Source organism: Ruditapes philippinarum, unplaced genomic scaffold (genome assembly GCF_026571515.1).
Source record: "Ruditapes philippinarum isolate M1 unplaced genomic scaffold, ASM2657151v2 ctg1209_1_1_1_1, whole genome shotgun sequence".
Lineage (NCBI taxonomy): Eukaryota > Metazoa > Mollusca > Bivalvia > Venerida > Veneridae > Ruditapes > Ruditapes philippinarum.
In genome coordinates this window covers 129,071-148,412 of record NW_026857012.1, presented here as the reverse complement: position 1 = coordinate 148,412, position 19,342 = coordinate 129,071, and the positions used below count along the sequence as shown (strand labels likewise).

The following is a 19,342-nucleotide window of genomic DNA, read 5'->3' as shown; positions in this document are numbered from 1 at the left end:
ACATTTTCTTCTTTTGATTTGTTTTCAATATATTTAATAGAAAGATTATTTTGGATCTTGTACTAAATTTATATATGTCTACATTTTCTTCTTTTTTGGGGGGCAGGGGGGGTTGTTCTTCAAGTGTTTCAGTGTTCTGTTATATACAGGAAGTTTCGGGGTTAAGAGTCGATGACTTCTAATCCAGTTACTTCTCTGGTGTGGGTTCGATCCCCGGGAGATGCTTTGGTAGTTTAGCGCGGAGAAAGGTTGTCTAGTACTGGTGTAACTCTCCAGGAACGATGGTTAGGAAACTACCAGCCTATATGACTGAAATACTGTTGGAAAAAGGCGTAAAATGAAACAAACAAACAGGAAGTTTCCAGATTATAACTTTATTAAGAAATATTGCTATTTCATGTACCTGTATTTTTCATAATTAGCAACAAATTTTAGCAGTTGAAATCAAATAAAAGGCTACATTTTTTTCTATTAATTTTTCAATGTTTTTTCATTTTTTTATATTGTGAGTGTATCAGTCTTTTATTATACATTATAAGGCGGATTATAAGTTTAGAAATGTTCCTGTTTTCTGTACCTGTATTTTTTTATATTTTAAGCAATCAATATTCTCCACATAAAATACTTTGATAATTAGCAGTTGAGATATAAAAACATTATGATATAATTTAATCAATTTATTGTCACAATAAAATATGAGTCATATCCCCAATATTTTATTGCTAATAAGCTGCGGTAATAAAATTGATTACTTTTCCATTTAATTGATGATTAAAATATAAGTTTTTTTTTCTTAATTAAACATATTTCTGTGAGTAAGAAACTTTACACTCATTGCTTACTGCTTAGTACTGTTTGGTTCCAGGAACAGATTTGAGACTTTTCAATAAGCTTATAAAATGCTTCCAACAAAATCTAACTGAAATGAGTTTGTATAAACTAAACTAGTATTGAAAGAGGATGAGACTATAAAAAACAAGCATTAAAGTTGCCTCATATAGAAAATATTATACTATTTGTGCAATCTATTATGCATTTAGGCTCTGTGAGCAATCTCCTTACACCTTTTGTACAATCTCCTTACACTTTTTGTACAATCTCTTTACACTTTTTGTGCAGTCTATTTACACTTTCTGTGCAATCTCTTTACACTTTTTGGTCAATCTCTTTACACTTTGTGCAATCTTTATACACATTTTGTGTAATCTCTTTACACTTCTGTGCAATCTCTTTACACTTTATGCGCAATCTCTCTAACACTTTTGTGAAATCTCTCTACATTTATTATGCAATCTCCTTATACTTTTGTACAATCTCTTAACACTTTTGTGCAATCTCTTTACACTTTTAGTGCAATATCTTTAAACATTTTATGCAATCTCTATACACTTCTCACTTTTTGTGCAATTTTTCTACACTTTTTTGTCCAATTTCTTTACACTTTTAAGCAATCTCTTTACACGTTTTGTGCAATCTGTTCACACTGTGTGCAATCTCTTCTCACTTTGTGCAAACTTTATACACTTTTTGTACAATCTCTTTACACTTTTTGCAAATTTTTTTTACACTTTTTGTGCAATCTCATTACACTTTTTGTGCAATCTCTTTGCACTTTTTGTGCACTCTCTCTACACTTTTTGTGCAATCTCTGTACACTTTTTATGCAATATCTTTTTACACTTTTTGTGCAAATTCTTTTTACACTTTTTGTGCAAATTCTCTTTACACTTTTTGTGCAATTTCTTATTATACTTTTGTACAATTTCTTTACACTTTTTGTGCAATCTCTTTTTACACTTTTTTGGCAATTTCTTTAAACTTTTGTGCAATGTTTTTACACTTTTTCAGTTTTTGTGCAATCTCTTTATATGTCTGATTATAAACTAGTAAAACCTACTATACTTTTTTCTTCAAAACACCTTTTGACTACTTACAGTGATGGTTATTTGCCTATCCAATCTGTTTCTAGCCACCTAAAAATTATTTATCCACCCCATCCCCGAACGTCACTGGACTTTAGCGGGATACTTTACATTACAACATTTGAAATTAATAACAGTAACTATTGTGGTAGATCCAAAAGAATATTAATAATTTTATAACATACTAGTACACAAATATATTTTTGAAAATATTGCCAGTCTTGGATAAAAAGTATATAGAATACCAGGATTTCCCCACACCTGCTTTTAGACTCCGTGCTTCCTAATTTCTTCTTATTTACAACAGAGGGAATCAATCAAAGACATTATATCAGACCAAGAACCCTCTAAACACTAATAAATTGTCCAACAATATCACAACAAACTACCATAAATTACACAAAACCTCACTTAACTACCATAAATCACTGTTACAGAACTCTAATGAATCAATTATCATGATAAAACAATCAGATTTAAATCAAGTGTGGTACAAAGATGAAGAACATATAAAATTCTCAGAAAAGAATCAAGCACACCCTCTATCCGTCTGCCAGTGATTGATTCACCTGGATTATAACATTAATTTGTAGGATAAGTTCAGTTTTTTTTGTGCATAGATATTGTATTTTGAGCTGCAAAATAATTGCAAATATTAAACAATATAGTCTACTAAACCCAAAATACAGAGTCATAAATCTTATTCATAAATACCTGTCTAAAACAGTATTAATTATTTCGAGTTTTTTGTGGGTGTATGCATTGTTTTACATTCTGCATAATTATAAAACTTTATGATGTAATAAACTGAATTACTATATAGCTTATTATAGACCTCAAAAAATGTCATGGTGATCTTGTCATGGCATTATCCCATTTAAACAAATTTTCTCAATCTCTAAATCCTCAGTACCAATATTTTTGCAAAGCAAACAAAAAGAAATCATACAAGCTTTCTTCAAGGCAGAATCAAATCCTATTTTTGTAAACAAGAGGGCCATGATGGCCCTGAAGTCGCTCACCTGTATATAGGCCCCCGGAGCGGAGCCAGTTTAAACCCCAGGGCTTTTATTTGAACAAACTTGGTAGACACCCATTAGAAGATGTTTCATGCTAAACATCAGTAGCTCGTTAGGTTTTTTAAAAGAAGATTTTTTAAGTTTTTTCTTTACACATATAGTTAAAAACAATGACACCCCTGGGGCAGGGCCAGTTTTGACCCATGGGCTTTTATTTGAACAATCTTTGTAGACACTCAATAGAAGATGCTTCATGCTTCATATCTAAACTCTAGCTATTTGTTGTTTTTTTTTTCAAAGAAGATTTTTTAAGTTTTTGCTATACATATATAAGGAAAATAAATGACCCCCAGGGTGGGGCCAATTTTGACCCCAGGGCTTTTATTTGAACAAACTTTGTAGACACTCACTAGAAGATGTTTCATGCTTAGTATCTAAACTCTAGCTACTTGTTTTTTGTTTTTTTTTCAAAGAAGATTTTTTAAGTTTTTGCAATACACATATAAGGAAAATCAATGACCCCCGGGGCGGGGCCAATTTTGACCCCAGGGCTCTTATTTGAACAAACTTGGAAGACATCCATTAGAACATAATTCTTGCTAAATATCTTAGCTCTAGCTCTTTGGGTTCTTTAAAAGAAGATTTATAAGTTTTTACTATATACATATAGGGAACATCAATGACCCCCTGGGGCGGGGCCAATTTTGACCCCAGGGCTTTTATTTGAACAAAATTGGTAGACACCCATTAGAAGATGTTTCATGCCAAATATCTAAACTCTAGCTCTTTGGGTTTTTTAGAAGAAAATATTTAAAGTTTTTTCTTTTGGTTGCCATGGCAACCAGAGTTCTGCATGGAATTTAATTCTATGTACAATTTTCAAAGGTGACCACCAAAGAAACATTCCTGTGAAGTTTGGATGAAATTGGCTTAGTGGTTTAGGAGGAGATGTCATTTAAAGTAAAAGTTTACGGACGATGGACAGACGACGGACGGACGGACGATGGACGGACGCCGGACGAAAAGCGATCACAAAAGCTCATCCTGTCACTTTGTGACAGGTGAGCTAAAAAGACAAAAAAAAGAACAAATCCTGCTGCAAAGCAGACAAAATAAAATCCTTCTGCAAAGCTGACAAAACTAAATCCTACTGCAAAGCAGACAAAAACAAAATCCTACTGCAAAGCAGACAAAAAACAAATCCTGCTGCAAAGCAGACAAAACCAAATCCTACTGCAAAGAAGACAAACCCCTATCCTACTGCAAAGCAGACAAAATAAAATCCTGTTGCAAAGCTGACAAAACTAAATCCTACTGTAAAGCAGACAAAAAAAATCCTACTGCAAAGAAGACAAAACCAAATCCTAAAGGAGGCAAAAACCAAATCCTTACTGCACAACAAACAAAATAAATCCTACTGAACAGCAGATAAAAAATCTTACTCTAAAGCAGACAGAAACCAAATCCTACTTCAATTAAAGCAGACAAAAACAAAATCTTACTCTATATTGGACATAAACCAAATCCTACTCAACAGCAGACAAAAACTAAATCCTACAGCAAAGTAGATAACAAGAGCTGTCCGTAAGACAGCGCGCTCGACTTTTTTATTGCTTGCCAATAAAAAAAGTTTTTGCAGTAAAAGGCAATACAAGAATCTCTGTATTTTTAAAGTGAACTAGTTGTTTGATACCCTTGAATATTACAGCAATGTTTATATGACATAATTTATGGTAAAGTGAACAAGTGGATAGGAATGAATTTTTTTAGATTTTTTAAGTTTTTTAGTGCTTGCCTATAATACAAAACATTGACAGTTAAGGGCCATAATTCAAATAAAATCTTTGACAGAATTACCTTCTCCTGGACATGTTTGGGAATCATGATTGTAAACAAGTATTCCAACTTTCAAATTAATATCTCAAACAGTTCAGTCAAAAAGTGGACTGGTACTAAAAACTTAACCAAGATTCTAAGTCGATAAAAGGCCTTAATTTTTAAAACAAATCCTTGACAGAGTTACCTTCTCTTGCGTACAGATGGGGGTAATGATGTGAAATAGCATTAAAAGTTTCAAAGCAATATCTCAAAGGGTTAAGGCAATAAGTGGATTTTACCCATATTCAATGTATTTTCTAAGTCAAAAAGGGGCATAATTCTGTCAAAAACCTTGACAGAGTTATGTCCTCTTGTCTGTTGATGAAGGTCGTGATGGTAAACAAGTATGGTCAGTTTCAAAGCAATACCTCCAATGGTTTTGAAATAAAGTGAGGTGGTACAAAAAACTTAACCAAGCTCAATACACTTTCTAAGTCAAAAAAGGGCCATAATTCTGTCAAAAACCTTGACAGAGTTATGTACTCTTGTCTGTAGATGGAGGTTATGATGGTGAACAAGTATGGTAAGTTTCAAAGCCATACTTGTAATACTTCTGAAATAAAGTGGGGTGGTACGAAAAACTTAACCAAGGTGTGACGCCAACGCCGACGCCGACGCCGACGCCGGGGCGAGTAGGATAGCTCCCCTTTTCATAGAAAAGTCGAGCTAAAAACCAAATCATACCCTAAAGCAATATAAAACCAATTCTAATGCACAACAGACAAAAACCAAGTGTTACTCTACAGCAAACAAAAACCAAATCCTACTGCACAATAGACAAAAACCAAAATGTTACTCTACAGCAAACAAAAACCAAATCCTACAGCAAAGTAGATAAAAAATCAAATCATACTCTAAAGCAATACATATATAAAACCAATCCAAATGCACAACAGACAAAAACCAAATCTTACTCTTAAGCAGACAAAAACAAAATCCTACAGTATTTACAAGGCAGACAGAAGCCAAAGCCTATAATCAGTTTGCTTGGCACTCACAGTCTGACAAAGATCTTTTGAGCATTTAGCATGGACAAAAATTATTAATTTATTTTGCAAGGCGGCCAAAAATCTATAATCATTCTACAATGAGGACAAACCTTACAATCACTTTGAAATGTAGAAAAAAAAACACATTAAAATTGCTTTAAATGGTGAACAAAAAGCCAACTTGCACTTTGCAAGGGACAAAGCATTTTTAAAAAATATTTTGCATGGTGACAAGAAACACTTTACAATCTTTCTGAAGAAAGAAATCATAATCTAGTCTTATCTAGTCCTGGTATAGTCTTATAACAATTCTAGAGCTGACCACAAAACTACATTTACTTATATGAAATAAACAAGGACAGACAACAGTTTTTCGACAAACCTTCCATTTACATCAGTCAAATTATTCAATGCTTATGTAAAAGTGCAAACTTGAAATTTTCAAGATGAGTTATAATTTATTACATAAGAATGAAAACAATCAAACAATATCATTCACCTATCTCAATTGCCAAAAATGTTTTCAAGCGTTACATGCTGGGCTATTAAAAGAGAACAATATCATCATCAAACATACTGAAACATATGGAACGCCGTGACTGTCTTATGCTATCAATGTTTTTGCTATCTTGTGAAATGATGATATTATTTTGTCATTTAAGCATATTAACATGTGCAATTTACATCATATCTTGTCTAAAGACAATGCTGACTTGTTCAAACAGCATGTTAACTTGTCAAATAATCATTATGACATGTGCAGACAACATGTTAACTTGTCAAAGTATCGTGATGACTTGTGCAAATGACATGTTAACTTGTCAAAATATCATGATGACTTGTGCAAACGACATGTTAACTTGTCAAGATTTCATTATGACATGTGCAAACAGCATGTTAACTTGTCGAATTATCGTGATGACATGCTAATAATACCTTAACAAGTTAACATGTGTTTTGCACAAGTCATCACGATTCTTTGACAAATTAACATGTTGTCTGCACAAGTCATCATGATACATTGACAAGTTAACATGGCATTTGCACAAGACATCATGATACATTGACAAGTTAAAATGGAGTTTGCACAAGTCATCACGATACCTTGACAAGTTGACATGCTGTTCGCACATGTCATCATGAAATTTTAACAAGTTAACATGTCGCTTTCACAAGTCACCATGATACTTGGACAAGTTAGCATGTTGTTTTCACATGTTATCACGATGATCTGACAAGTTAACATACTGTTTGCACAGGTCATCATGAAATTTGCACAAGTCATCATTATACTTGGACAAGTTAACATGTCGTTTGCACAAGTCATCATGATACTTGGACAAGTTAACATGCTGTATGCACATGTCATAACGATAATTCGACAAGTTAACATGCTGTTTACACATGTCATTATGGAATTTTGACATGTTAGCATGGTATTTGCGCAAGTCATCATGATACTTTGACAAGTTAACAGTAGGTTTTGACATGTCAGCATGATACAAGATAACATGTCATTTGCACAAGTCATCACGATTCTTTGACAAGTTCACATGTTGTCTTTACAAGTCATCATGGTTATTTGACATGTTAACATGCTGTTTGCACAAGTCATCATGATACTTTGACAAGTTAACATGCTGTTTGCACATGTCATCACAATGATTCGACAAGTTAACATGTCGTTTTCACAAGTCATCATTACACTTTGACAAGTTAACATGGCGTTTGCACAAGTCATCACGACATTTTGACAAGTTAACATGCTGTTTGCACATGTCATCTCAATAATTCGACAAGTTAACATGTCGTTTGCACATGTCATAATGAAATCTTGACAAGTTAACATGTCGTTTGCACAAGTCATCATGATATTTTGACAAGTTAACATGTCATTTGCACAAGTCATCACGATACTTTGACAAGTTAGCATGTTGTCTGCACATGTCATCATAATAATTTGACAAGTTAACATGCTGTTTGTACAAGTCAGCATGTTCATTTGACAAGACATGATGTAAATTGCACATGTTAACATGCTCAAACGACAAAATAATATCATCGTTTCACAAGATAACAAAAACATTGATTACATAAGACAGTCACGGCGTTTCATAGAAACATCTAGCGTTTACCTTGTGCAATGATTTTATCTCCCAACAAACAGGTTCTCTTAATGCTGTGTGGAAGATTTGTTGTCAAAAATAGATTTTCTGCCTATTAAACTTTTTTGATAGGGCAGAGGAACTAATAAAATTTAATGGCGAAAAAAACAAACTGTGTGAAAGCGAGGGAAAAAACGAGCACTGCTTCAGCTCAAAACTATCTGGTACAGAAATCTTGTGCAATCTTTTAAAATAAAAGCAATAAAAAATCCTTAAGCAAATCAGATATATTTTAAAGTATTAAGAACTGCATGTGGTGATGTTTAAAACACCTATGAGATGACATGATAACAAAGTTGCCATAGAACAAGTGTCTGTTTTATTCAATAATTTGAAAATGTTAATTATAATGTGAAGTTTATAAAAAGATTCAATTATAACAAATTATAGCATTAAGGAGTGTACTTCTGAGAAAGTCCCATTTTTAAATTAACTATTATAACAAATTAGCTTCATTAATGAACATGTATTTGTATTTTGTTGTGTAAATATTCAATAATTACAGGTACATTACCAAACTTTCACAGATACAACTTTGAAAATAAGTGCAAAAGGTAAACTTGTCTATTATGAACAGAAAGAAGCTTTAACAGTGTAACTGGGGTTTACATCTTGGAGAAATGCTCATTTGCTGAGTTCTAGGAAACAAATAGTGTAACATGCATAATCTATTTATTGAAAGTAAAAAGTAGTTATTTACTGTAGCAAAAATATCTACAAAATGTTGCTTAAATTTGGCCTCTGGCATCTGTAGGATTAACAACTTTATAATAATTCAATGAAATAAAACTGAGTAGTAAAATGTATCTTAAAGCAGTGCATAAATATAAGATTCCAACCAAATAAACTTGGGACAATCTTGCTATTCATTAATGATGGTTTAAATTAAAATATTACAGATAAGTGAGGATAAGCTATCAACCTACATGTACATATTTGCATTAAAACTCAACAGTCTGACATGCAAGTATAAATAAACTGAGGACAAAACGGATAGATTCTTGTGAACAAGCTTTGGCTGCTGCATGGTTTTAAATATGCATGACTTACGGCACAATGTAACAAGAGCACCGCTAGGCGGAGCATTATATGCCCGAAAGTGCTTTTTTTGTTAGTAAGGATGAAACATTAATTTGTAAGACATGTGAATTAAATACAGTATTACCTCCTTCAAAAAGCAATCCTCCTTTATAGCTGAAGAACCTTCATATATAAAGATTGCTGTTTTCAAAGCACCACAATCAAGTTGTAGTTATGCTACAGAAAAACCAACTTTCAGTGTAAAGATCATTGTGACCCTGACCTTTGACCTTATGACCCTAAAATCAATAGGGGTCATGTATTGGACATGGCTGTTCATCCTATAAAATTGTTCAGCTGTAGGTTGATTAATACTTTAGTTATTGAGCAGAAATTGTTTTCATTTTTAAGGTAATAGTGACCTTGACCTTTGACCTTGTGGCCCCAAAATTAATAGAGGTCTTTTACCCAATATGGACAATCATCCTATGAAGTTTGAGTACTGTGGGCCAAATGGAACTTAAGTTATGCTCCAGAAACCATTTTCAGTTTTACTGTAATAGTGACCTTGACCTTTGACTTTGTGACCCCAAAATCAATAGGGGTCTTCTACCCAATATGAACAATCATCCTATGAAGTTTGAATACTGTGGGCCAAATGGAACTTAAGTTATGCTCCAGAAACCATTTTCAGTTTTAAGGTAATAGTGCGACTGAATAGGGATAAAGGGCCATTTCTATTGTTATTTTCTTTTGTTTAATAGAGGGCCATGGCCCCTTATTCTATTGTTATGGAATGAATTCTATTGTTCTCTTTTGTTCTGTTTACAGTTAGATGGCCCCCTATCCCTACTGGGTAATGCGGACAGACGGACAAACAGACAGACTCCAGGGGGTATAACATAAAATGCGAAAAATTCTTTCGGGCATATAAAAACAGCTTATTGCAATAATGACCACACTTGTTTTATTATTAAAACAAAACGTCAAATGACATAATCAAATGACATCACACTAGCACATCGGAAGCATTAAACAAGCAATGGCTTTATTATACAAAATACAAATAAAGAAACAAAGAATTACAGATTTGGATATAGACATGTACTTTTACGCAAGAATAGTGCTAATTAATGCACCTTTTTTGTGCATTAACATTCTGCAAAAGTACATAGTCAAAATATATTGACGTGCAAAAGCTAGATTCTGAGATATTTTTTGTTCTGGGGTCAGAATCTCGCGTAGATTGCCCAGACAATTAGTTGGACAACAAAAATCCTCAGATTTATTTAAACCCTTACTCTGCGGACTTGGGCTTTAAAAAATGCTAAATGCTAGTGCTTCTGGAGACATTAACGAACAAAAAAAGGTGCATTAACACTCTATTAATCATGGCATATTACGGTCAGTGGTGCTGTCCTATCTTCCTCTGTTTCTAACTCTGGATAGTCGCCATGTGACATTAACAGTTGGTGCAATACAACATAAAGAATTTATCTTGTCAAGCAAAAACTGTATACACCTAGATTACCTTGCTAAATTACACACACTGCTGGTGATGGTAGAATACAAACAAGTTTTGACAAACATTCAATTCCCAGCATCTGATATAACTATTATATAATGAAAGCCAAAATTAGATTGGCAATGTTCAAACGAGGGATATATTTTTCAGTCCCTTTCACATCAGCCCTTGCTAGCTGCAAATCTTTTTGATCAGGTCTAGTGTATGACTTTGCCAAGAAAGTATGGAAAACTGTACAAATTTAACTCTTCAATCGCTCAATAAGTTCATATTCATTGCCAAATATGTGAAAAAACCAAAATCACTGAGAGAAAGATTAGCTAGTATAAGAGCCTTCAAATTAAAATGCATAACTTCATTACTTGAGAATTAAATTTTTTCAACAATCCTAGCATGGTAATAATTTTATCATAACCTGTCTTTCTAATTACAAGAGGGCCACAATGGCACTGTATCACTCATCAAATTATATGAGGAAAATAATGAATAATTTCTTTTTTAATCCTGCTGGAACCAAAACATGATAAGCCTTTACTATCTGTAAAGAGCCAGACAGCTTGCTCATCTAACCTGTAACCAATTTAATTTTTAAAATTTAAATAAGAACTAAGCCTGGACTGTCCTCTCCTTTATTCATGATGTCAAAAAGCAAAAATGTAAGCCACTGCCCCCTCATTTATTCATCATGTCATAAAGTCAAAACTTCATTAAGTCAAAATGTTTAAAAAGTTTTAAGCCTACCTCTCTGAACCTCGTTTTCTTCCAGCTCTTTTTGCCCTTCTTCTTCATCAACTTTTTTTGCTCAGATTCAGACAAAAGTTGGGAATGGTTACTAACATACTTTGCTTCTTGAATCTGAACAGTTTCAGTTGCCGCCACAACATGCTTGCTAGGTTGACTATCTGCTTGTCCCATTATTGCATCCACTTATTTTCACAATTTCAAGATTTTAAAACACTTGTTTTATTGTACAGTGTACGTTAACTTAAAACATCACAGCTTAGAAATTCCTCAGAAATGCAATAAAATTAGTTTGATACATTTATCCATGCTTCATAACGAACAAAATCTCAAATCTGATCCGTGAAAAAAAACTCAGAAATCTCATTAAAACCTATAAAATTCTTCCTCAGAGGAAATCTAGAAATTGATTTAATTAGAGATTACAATGAAAAACTGTCTTCCATTAAGCTCTTAATGTGCAATAAACACTGAAATAAACACACTTTTCTTCCATAAAAAACATGATAATACACATAATTCATAATAAAGTAATGTATATGACTGCACAATTAACACCAAAGTTATTAAAAGAAATTATTTACACTGTTATTATATACTAAGGTGATTGCGGCACTAATATTTACGACTGGAATACAAAAATTATTTCCAAACAAAATTCGTGAAAAAAAATAATACTATGTCTGAAACAGCTCACTAGAAATAATCTGACAATAAAATAAGAAATATAGCACTAGCAGGATGACAGAAATTACTAGGAGGTTTTTCTTAATTACATAATGCAGTCCTGCCAACAAATTTTCACACACAAATTGGTCTCAATGTAAATACAAAGAAATCAGGGGGGCAACCAAGTTCAGTCAATAACAGAGGCAAGGAAAGTTACTTTTTTGCCTTTATTTTTTTTATTTATTGTTCTTGTTACGAAGTCAGGAAAACCACTTTACAGTTATGTCAGAATTGTACAAGAAATATACACATTCATTGTCTCTGTCAATTTGTAGCAATTAACTAATTACTATAATGTGTGTATTCACCTCGGCAGTTCAACAATTAATGCCCTCCTAATTGGATCCTTATGTGAGAACACACCAGTTTTTTCACTGTAACATTTTAATAGTTATTTAAATGTCTGACAAATTACACTAGTAACTTAATTCTGTTCAATCCAAATTTCTTAGAAAAATGATTATACACAATACCTTATATCTCCATGATTTAAGTAGACAAACACTAGTTCAATGAGAATTGTAACCACTATGAATCCAGATACAATTCATGTCACGAAAATCCAATTTTTTTTTGTTCAGAAATGTAATCAGGAAGTTAAAAAATTCACAAATTCTGAAAATCCGTATTTTGTTTCTTATCGAAAAAAAAATTAGTTTTCCTTTCTTTTTTTTTTTAATAAATAAATCTGCAATTACAAAAACAATCCTTGCTTAAATTTAAAGTTACTACAATAAAACAAAAGATCACCCACTGGACACATATAACACATTAAATATGAGATTTGTTGTCTACTATTTGTAAGGAGGGAAAAAAGATTGACCAATGAAATGTGATATGAGCCGTGTCATGACAAAACCAACATAATGGGTTTGCGACCAGCATGGATCCAGACCAGCCTGGGCATTCGCGCAGTCTGATCAGGATCCATGCTAATTGCTATCAGTTTCTTTACTTGTTATAGGGTCTGTAAGCGATGCAGATGCGCAGTCTGGATCCATGCTGGTCGCAAACCCATTATGTTGGTTTTGTCATGACACGGCTCATATACTGGTACTTTATTGAGACATTCCAGACAAACGTGGGTATTGGCTTCTCCCTAGCTCTTCATGTCTAAACTCCTACTTGATTTACTCATAAACAAAATTGTTAATCAATCAATAATAAGCAATCAGGGATTACAAAACTAGAAAAATAACATTGAGGTGAAAGTATTTCTAGGGGATATGATGATGGAGACCAAAAACGCTGTCAAATTGTGATTATTCTTTGTAATAACCCAATCAGTGCTTGTATCTGGATATCATTATTACGAGATATCTCAAAACAACTTTGAAGAAATTACATGCTCACAATACAAGCCTTTAAAGGATAAATAAAAATTATACTCAAGTAGGAAAATAATCTCTAAAATTTTGCAAAGAAAAATGTTTTACATTGATTGTTTAAACAATATAGAAGGACATTACACAAGGCATTTATTTGAATTTTTTTTTGTTTATACTAATTTATTTTACTTTGATTATGTTGGAAGCTTTAAGCTTATTGAAACACCCTTAAAATCAATTCCAGATAACAACCAGTACTATTTAGCAATGTGTGTAAAGTTTCTTGCTATAGCTTGCCCCTGATGGGATTTGAAATTCTTTTGGTCCTGTACAGTTAAATAGGAGACACTCTTTCAAACAGAAACTTCCTTAAGTCCTATTCTGATAAAATGTTTCCCATACACTCTTTTTTGAATTTGTAAAATATATAAATATCATCAAGAATTTAAATAACTCCACTAAGGTCTGAAAGCCTAAAAACATAAATTTTGAAATTCTTACATAGTTCAACCACAGCAGTTAAAATGGAGAAAAAAAAACTGCAAGCAATAAAAAATGAATAATACTCAGAATGATATTGAAAATAAGACATTTGAGTTAAAAGCGTTTAAATGCTTTTTTATTTTTGTGTCATTTTGCACATTAAAAATGAGAATGAGTAAGTAAATGCTCTGAAGATTTTTTGCACACAATTTATTAGTTCAGACCTATATTAAATGATACATAAATTCCAGTCCCATTTCATTAAAAATAGAGTCCCTGTTAATAATTATACAGATAGAAACTATTTATATCTTAAAATATCCTCTTAAAAGATGCAAAGAGATGTTACAAATAATGACTGCATGCATATTGCATGTATAAAAGCAATATTATAAAACTTTATGCTGCTGTTTTAAGACAGGTTTAAACTGTTTTGCATAATATTTCAAACAGATATTTTGGAATCTTTACTACTTCTTTTTCAAAATTCAAATGATAATTTAGTAGATACATACAATGTACTATATACTTTAAATGTGTACATTTCATCCTTAGGACAAGAAAATACCCTACTTACATCAAATGTATATAAAAAGTGTTCTTCCCTTAAAAAAATCCATATCAAAGGGAAGTTACTCTACCAAGACTATCAATTCACATTTCACCCATTCATTCCCTTATATTACAATTTGACTGAGATTGTATTCTGAATAAGCTTTTGTAAATGTTTCAACAGATTGTTGATATTAAAGTGACTTTGTATGCAAGACTGTATATTTCATACATATATTTGTTTGGAACAACATGTATTTTGTACATCCAGCAATTTTATACAATGCGCATGCTGATCCTTTGTATTCAGATAAACTCAATGATATGAAATGAACAAAACACTCACGCTGTTCTAAAGTTACCCAATTCAAATGACAGATGTGGAGCAATAAAATAAAATAAAAATTTCTGTGCAGAAATTTGTTACTAAAATATAATTATAGAAATATTGATGAAATAAAATGGGTATTTTTCATTTTTGGTATTTTGACTTGTGTCTTGCCATCAACCTATACAAAAAATAAAAGGGAACTCTTTCAAATCATGCAGTTAAAAAGGGGAAAAAGTGGTATGAAATTTATCATATTTCACTTGTGGCTACCCAACTCAGGAAATATTTACATTCATACCAGTAAATGAAAATAAATCCTTGGAAAAAAATTCAATGCCCTTTATATATGTGAAAGTGTCAGTCAGTACTAGCACATTGGTGATACATCTCAATCAAAACAATCACTTCAAAAGTTGAGTACATCAAAATGAGTAAAGCAAGTGCATTTTATTCATTTTTTTATTATTTATCTGTCTATTTTCAAAACTTATTCATATATATTTTCTTTTTCCATTAATTTTGTCTTTATTCACTTATCATTCACTCATTATTTATACGAAAAGGTTTGGAATTTTAAGGGGAATGACTTTTTTTGATGAAGGGAGATCCCGGACATGTACATGACTTGTATGTATCTGGGTTTACACAACCACCAAGTTTTCGAATTGTGTGATGCACCACAGAATCTGACCTGATATTTCTGATATTCAGCTCTGTGATCAATGTCATTTATATATTTAAGAAATAATATATCCAAGACAGTGATTTTATCGCTAAATAACATTTCTGTTTGGAGTTCGGATGAGAGGAATTAATATATCACCAGGGCGTAGTCCAAATATAATGATGCGCCTGATTTGTTTCTGTACTTATTTTCAGCGCCTCACATTTTTAGTGGTTACGTCACGTGTCTAAATATAGAATGTCAAACTGTGATTTTATTGCATAAAAACACACACTTTCTGTTCTGCTATTGTTCAATGGGGAAAATTGCAGGTCGTGATAGAATTTTTGTTATAATATGACTTACTGCACTATCAGTAGATACAGATCCATCCAGATAGTCTTCTTCCAAGTCGTAATCTCCTAGTGGTTGTAGAACCATCTGTGTAGAACCCTGACATGCATCATCTGGTGGCACCTTAAATGAAGAAAGTAGTCATTTATTTATATACATGTATGTTATATATTTGTTCTGGAAAAAAAAAGTTATTCATATAGCTTGTAACAAAATCAAAGCTGAAAACAAAAGTTTGAAAGGGAGCAGTAACTGTTGCTTAATGGTTAAGGCGAGCTGTGGTCTTCTGGTAAATGGAGTCTCTCAGGAGTCATGGATATAAACCCTACTGGGGTCATGACTATGTGTCCATATTTGACATGACCATTTTTCCATATATGACATAACCCTGTTTCCATATAAGACATGATCCTATTTCAACATATGACATGACCCTATTTCAACATGTGACATGACCATGTTTCCATATATGACATGACCCTGTTTCCATTTAAGACATGACCCTATTACAACATATGACATGACCATGTTTCCATAATATATATGACATGACCCTGTTTCCATATATGACACAGCCATGTTTCCATAAATGACACAGCCATGTTTCCATATATGACATGACCCTGTTTCCATATATAACACAGCCATGTTTCCATATATGACACAATCATGTCTCCATATATGACATGACCATGTTTCCATATATGAAATAACCCTGTTTCCATATATGTCACGACCATGTTTCCTTAATATATATGACATGACCCTGTTTCCATATATGACACAGCCATGTTTCCATAAATGACACAGCCATGTTTCCATATATGACATGACCCTGTTTCCATATATAACACAGCCATGTTTCCATATATGACACAGCCATGTCTCCATATATGACATGACCATGTTTCCATATATGAAATAACCCTGTTTCCATATATGTCACGACCATGTTTCCTTAATATATATGATATGACCATTTTTCTATATATGACATGACTATAATGTTTCCATACATGACACCAGTATTGGTTAGTTCCAGGAAGCAAACTTAAGAGTGGCTCCAATACACTTCAAGGTTTTAACACAACCAGTCTTATCAATCAAAAGTTGTAGCACTTTCATGCTGAACTAGCTGAAAATAAAAATACACTTACATACTTTCACTGAAAAATAATTTGCAAGGAAAAAAATTAAAAAAAAGAAGAAGAGAGAAATGCCTGTCAGACAGACTGCTCCACTATCAATGTTTATACATTATACTAACATGTAAAAAATGAAACAGTTGATATGTATAGACTATTACAAATAGGAAGAAAAAAAAAACACAAGAAAGATTTATCTTGAGATAATTATTTGAGATGGCTGTAACCTAGATTATAAAATTGTTTTACAAAACATAATGAAAATTGTCCAGACTTCAACCCTGAGTCTCCTGAATTTGTGTTCTTAGAATTTGGAACAGACCGTTTCCAAATTTAAAACATTCCAATATCAAAATAAAAAACTTAAATAACAAACAGTATAGAGCCTGGTCAAACTTGCGGATGTTCAGGCTGGCCTGGGTCTATACAGGTGTTTACCGCCTTTAGTTCCTACAGGTTACTGGTTAATCAGGAAACCAACTGGATGTAAGTGATCTTAAATGGAAGATTTTCTTTAAAAAAAAATGAAAGAACACCAGTTACATGATGTAAAACAGAGAATTATTAAAGGTTGATGTCAGAAACATTTTTAAAATATTTGCACTGCTTATCAACTGTTGACAAAACCTTGAACTGAAAAACAAAAGAACTTAAAAGCCGGAACATTTTTGGATTCTGTTACTTTGAACTTTAAAACAAAAAACAACTATAAAGCTATAATGAATGATTCTTTGTTAATTTACAAATTGCAACCAGAGATCAAATAACAGCAAAGATATGCATTCTTGTATTCTCAAATATCCAAAACCTTTTTATAGTAAATACTGATGGTTTTTGTGCTTGTAAAAGTTACATTTGCACAAAAGATGTAACACTGTTAAGAGTTAATTGCAAAAATACATGTATTTGTATATTTGTAACTCATTCACAACTGAAAAAAAAGTTCTAACTTTTTCAGTTTAAACATATGGGAAATACAGCATATTGATATACAATTGCTGAAAAACGATTTATCAACTTTGAATCTGAATTAAGATATTGAAATATAGTGGGATGAAAAATTATTTTGTATTTTATTTAATTTTCTTTTCTTTTTATTTAAAGCTGCACACCTCTAGATGAGCAAATATATTTTGATAAAATCAAACCTGTGAAAAATTTACTGAGATTTTAGAAAAAGTATAAAGATTCAAAATTCCAGTAATAATTTACATGTTATGTGCGATTAATGGCTGATTTTTAAGTATTTATAACTACTGGTTTCCTAGCAGTTTCCGTCCCCTAGCAGTTTTCCGGCCGTTTATCATCTTCGCCCAGTACAGTCTATTTTTACCAGTAAGGCATCCACATTACTTCGTCAATCAGAGAGACTTTTGTTTTCAATGCTAAACAGCATTTAAAATAGTACAACAATTTATATGTTTTGAAGTTTTGTCTGTTATTTAAAGTTACATAGAGAACTTGCGACTTTCAAAAATAAGTAACACCTGGGGAATTCTGGTTTGAGTATCCATGCGCAATAACTAAGACCCCATTTTAGGTAAATCAATACTTCGGAAAATATTGTTGCAGACGACACGGACAAGGTTGGGAAGTTCTGTTTGTCTTGTAAAACCATCTTAACATTGCTTTATGGTACTGAATTATATTCAAAATAAAAAAGGTCCGGAAAACTGCTATGAATTTTTGAATAAAGGTGAAAAAAGGTGTTACGTTTCAGGCCTATATTCAAATTAAAAAGTAAAATGAAAGTGCAACATTAAGCACATGGCAATGCTGGACAGGTACCTAACTTTGTCCTGTCAAAGTTTTGTACCCCTCCGTAGACTGATTTTTATTTTATTTGTTAAAAAGTGCGATTTGTGGCCAGAAACTGCTAGGAAACCAGTATATTTCTACTGTGTTACTTTAAACACAGTAAGGGCTAGACTCATAATAATTTTTGCATATTTTGATCTTATCGTAATTTACGGGTTGTAAGTGCCATTGATAATGTGTAAATTGTATTCTTTTGGTAACTTCACAATATTATACTGTTAAATACATTTTCAAATTTTCATGAAAATTAGCATGAATCTGGAGGCGCGCTACTTTAACTTTGGGTTTAGTGGGGACTTTTATCAAACATCATTAGCCAAATTGTTTGCATCTTTTAAGTTTAAAGTGGATGATAAACCAAGTGAGAAATTAGAGATGTGGCTAGTGTTTGACAATATTATAAGTGTTACATGTTTATAGTTTTATGTAGTAAAATGTACCCTCAAGCTAAATCTCATTAAAAATATTTCACATTAATTTGATTTAAGTGACTGAAAATTTGGAAAAATTTATTTCTTTTTTTTAAATATTTAACTTTTTACCTTTAGAATGAGGAACTAATAACTACAAAGCCTGTGCCAGCAGTTTAAAGTTGTAAGGAAATATTCTAAAATCAAACTCGGGTATTTAATTGGTCAGAAACCCGCACAGATGAATATTGATCAATGAAAATCTAGAG

The 19,342-nt window shown here is 32.3% G+C and overlaps 1 protein-coding gene across 2 annotated transcripts in view; it reads right to left on the bottom strand.

Annotated features, from left to right (window-relative positions):
• Nucleotides 1-19,342, bottom strand: part of LOC132748455 (prickle planar cell polarity protein 3-A-like) — a 66,557-nt gene that overhangs the window by 43,063 nt on the left and 4,152 nt on the right. The window contains exon 2 of one of the 2 annotated variants that reach the window (XM_060738074.1): nucleotides 15,713-15,823. In XM_060738074.1, coding sequence (XP_060594057.1) covers nucleotides 15,713-15,823 — 111 coding nt within the window. Of the gene's footprint in view, nucleotides 1-11,259; nucleotides 11,842-15,712; nucleotides 15,824-19,342 lie in introns of those variants that run through there. The other variant, XM_060738075.1, reaches the window with a different exon arrangement.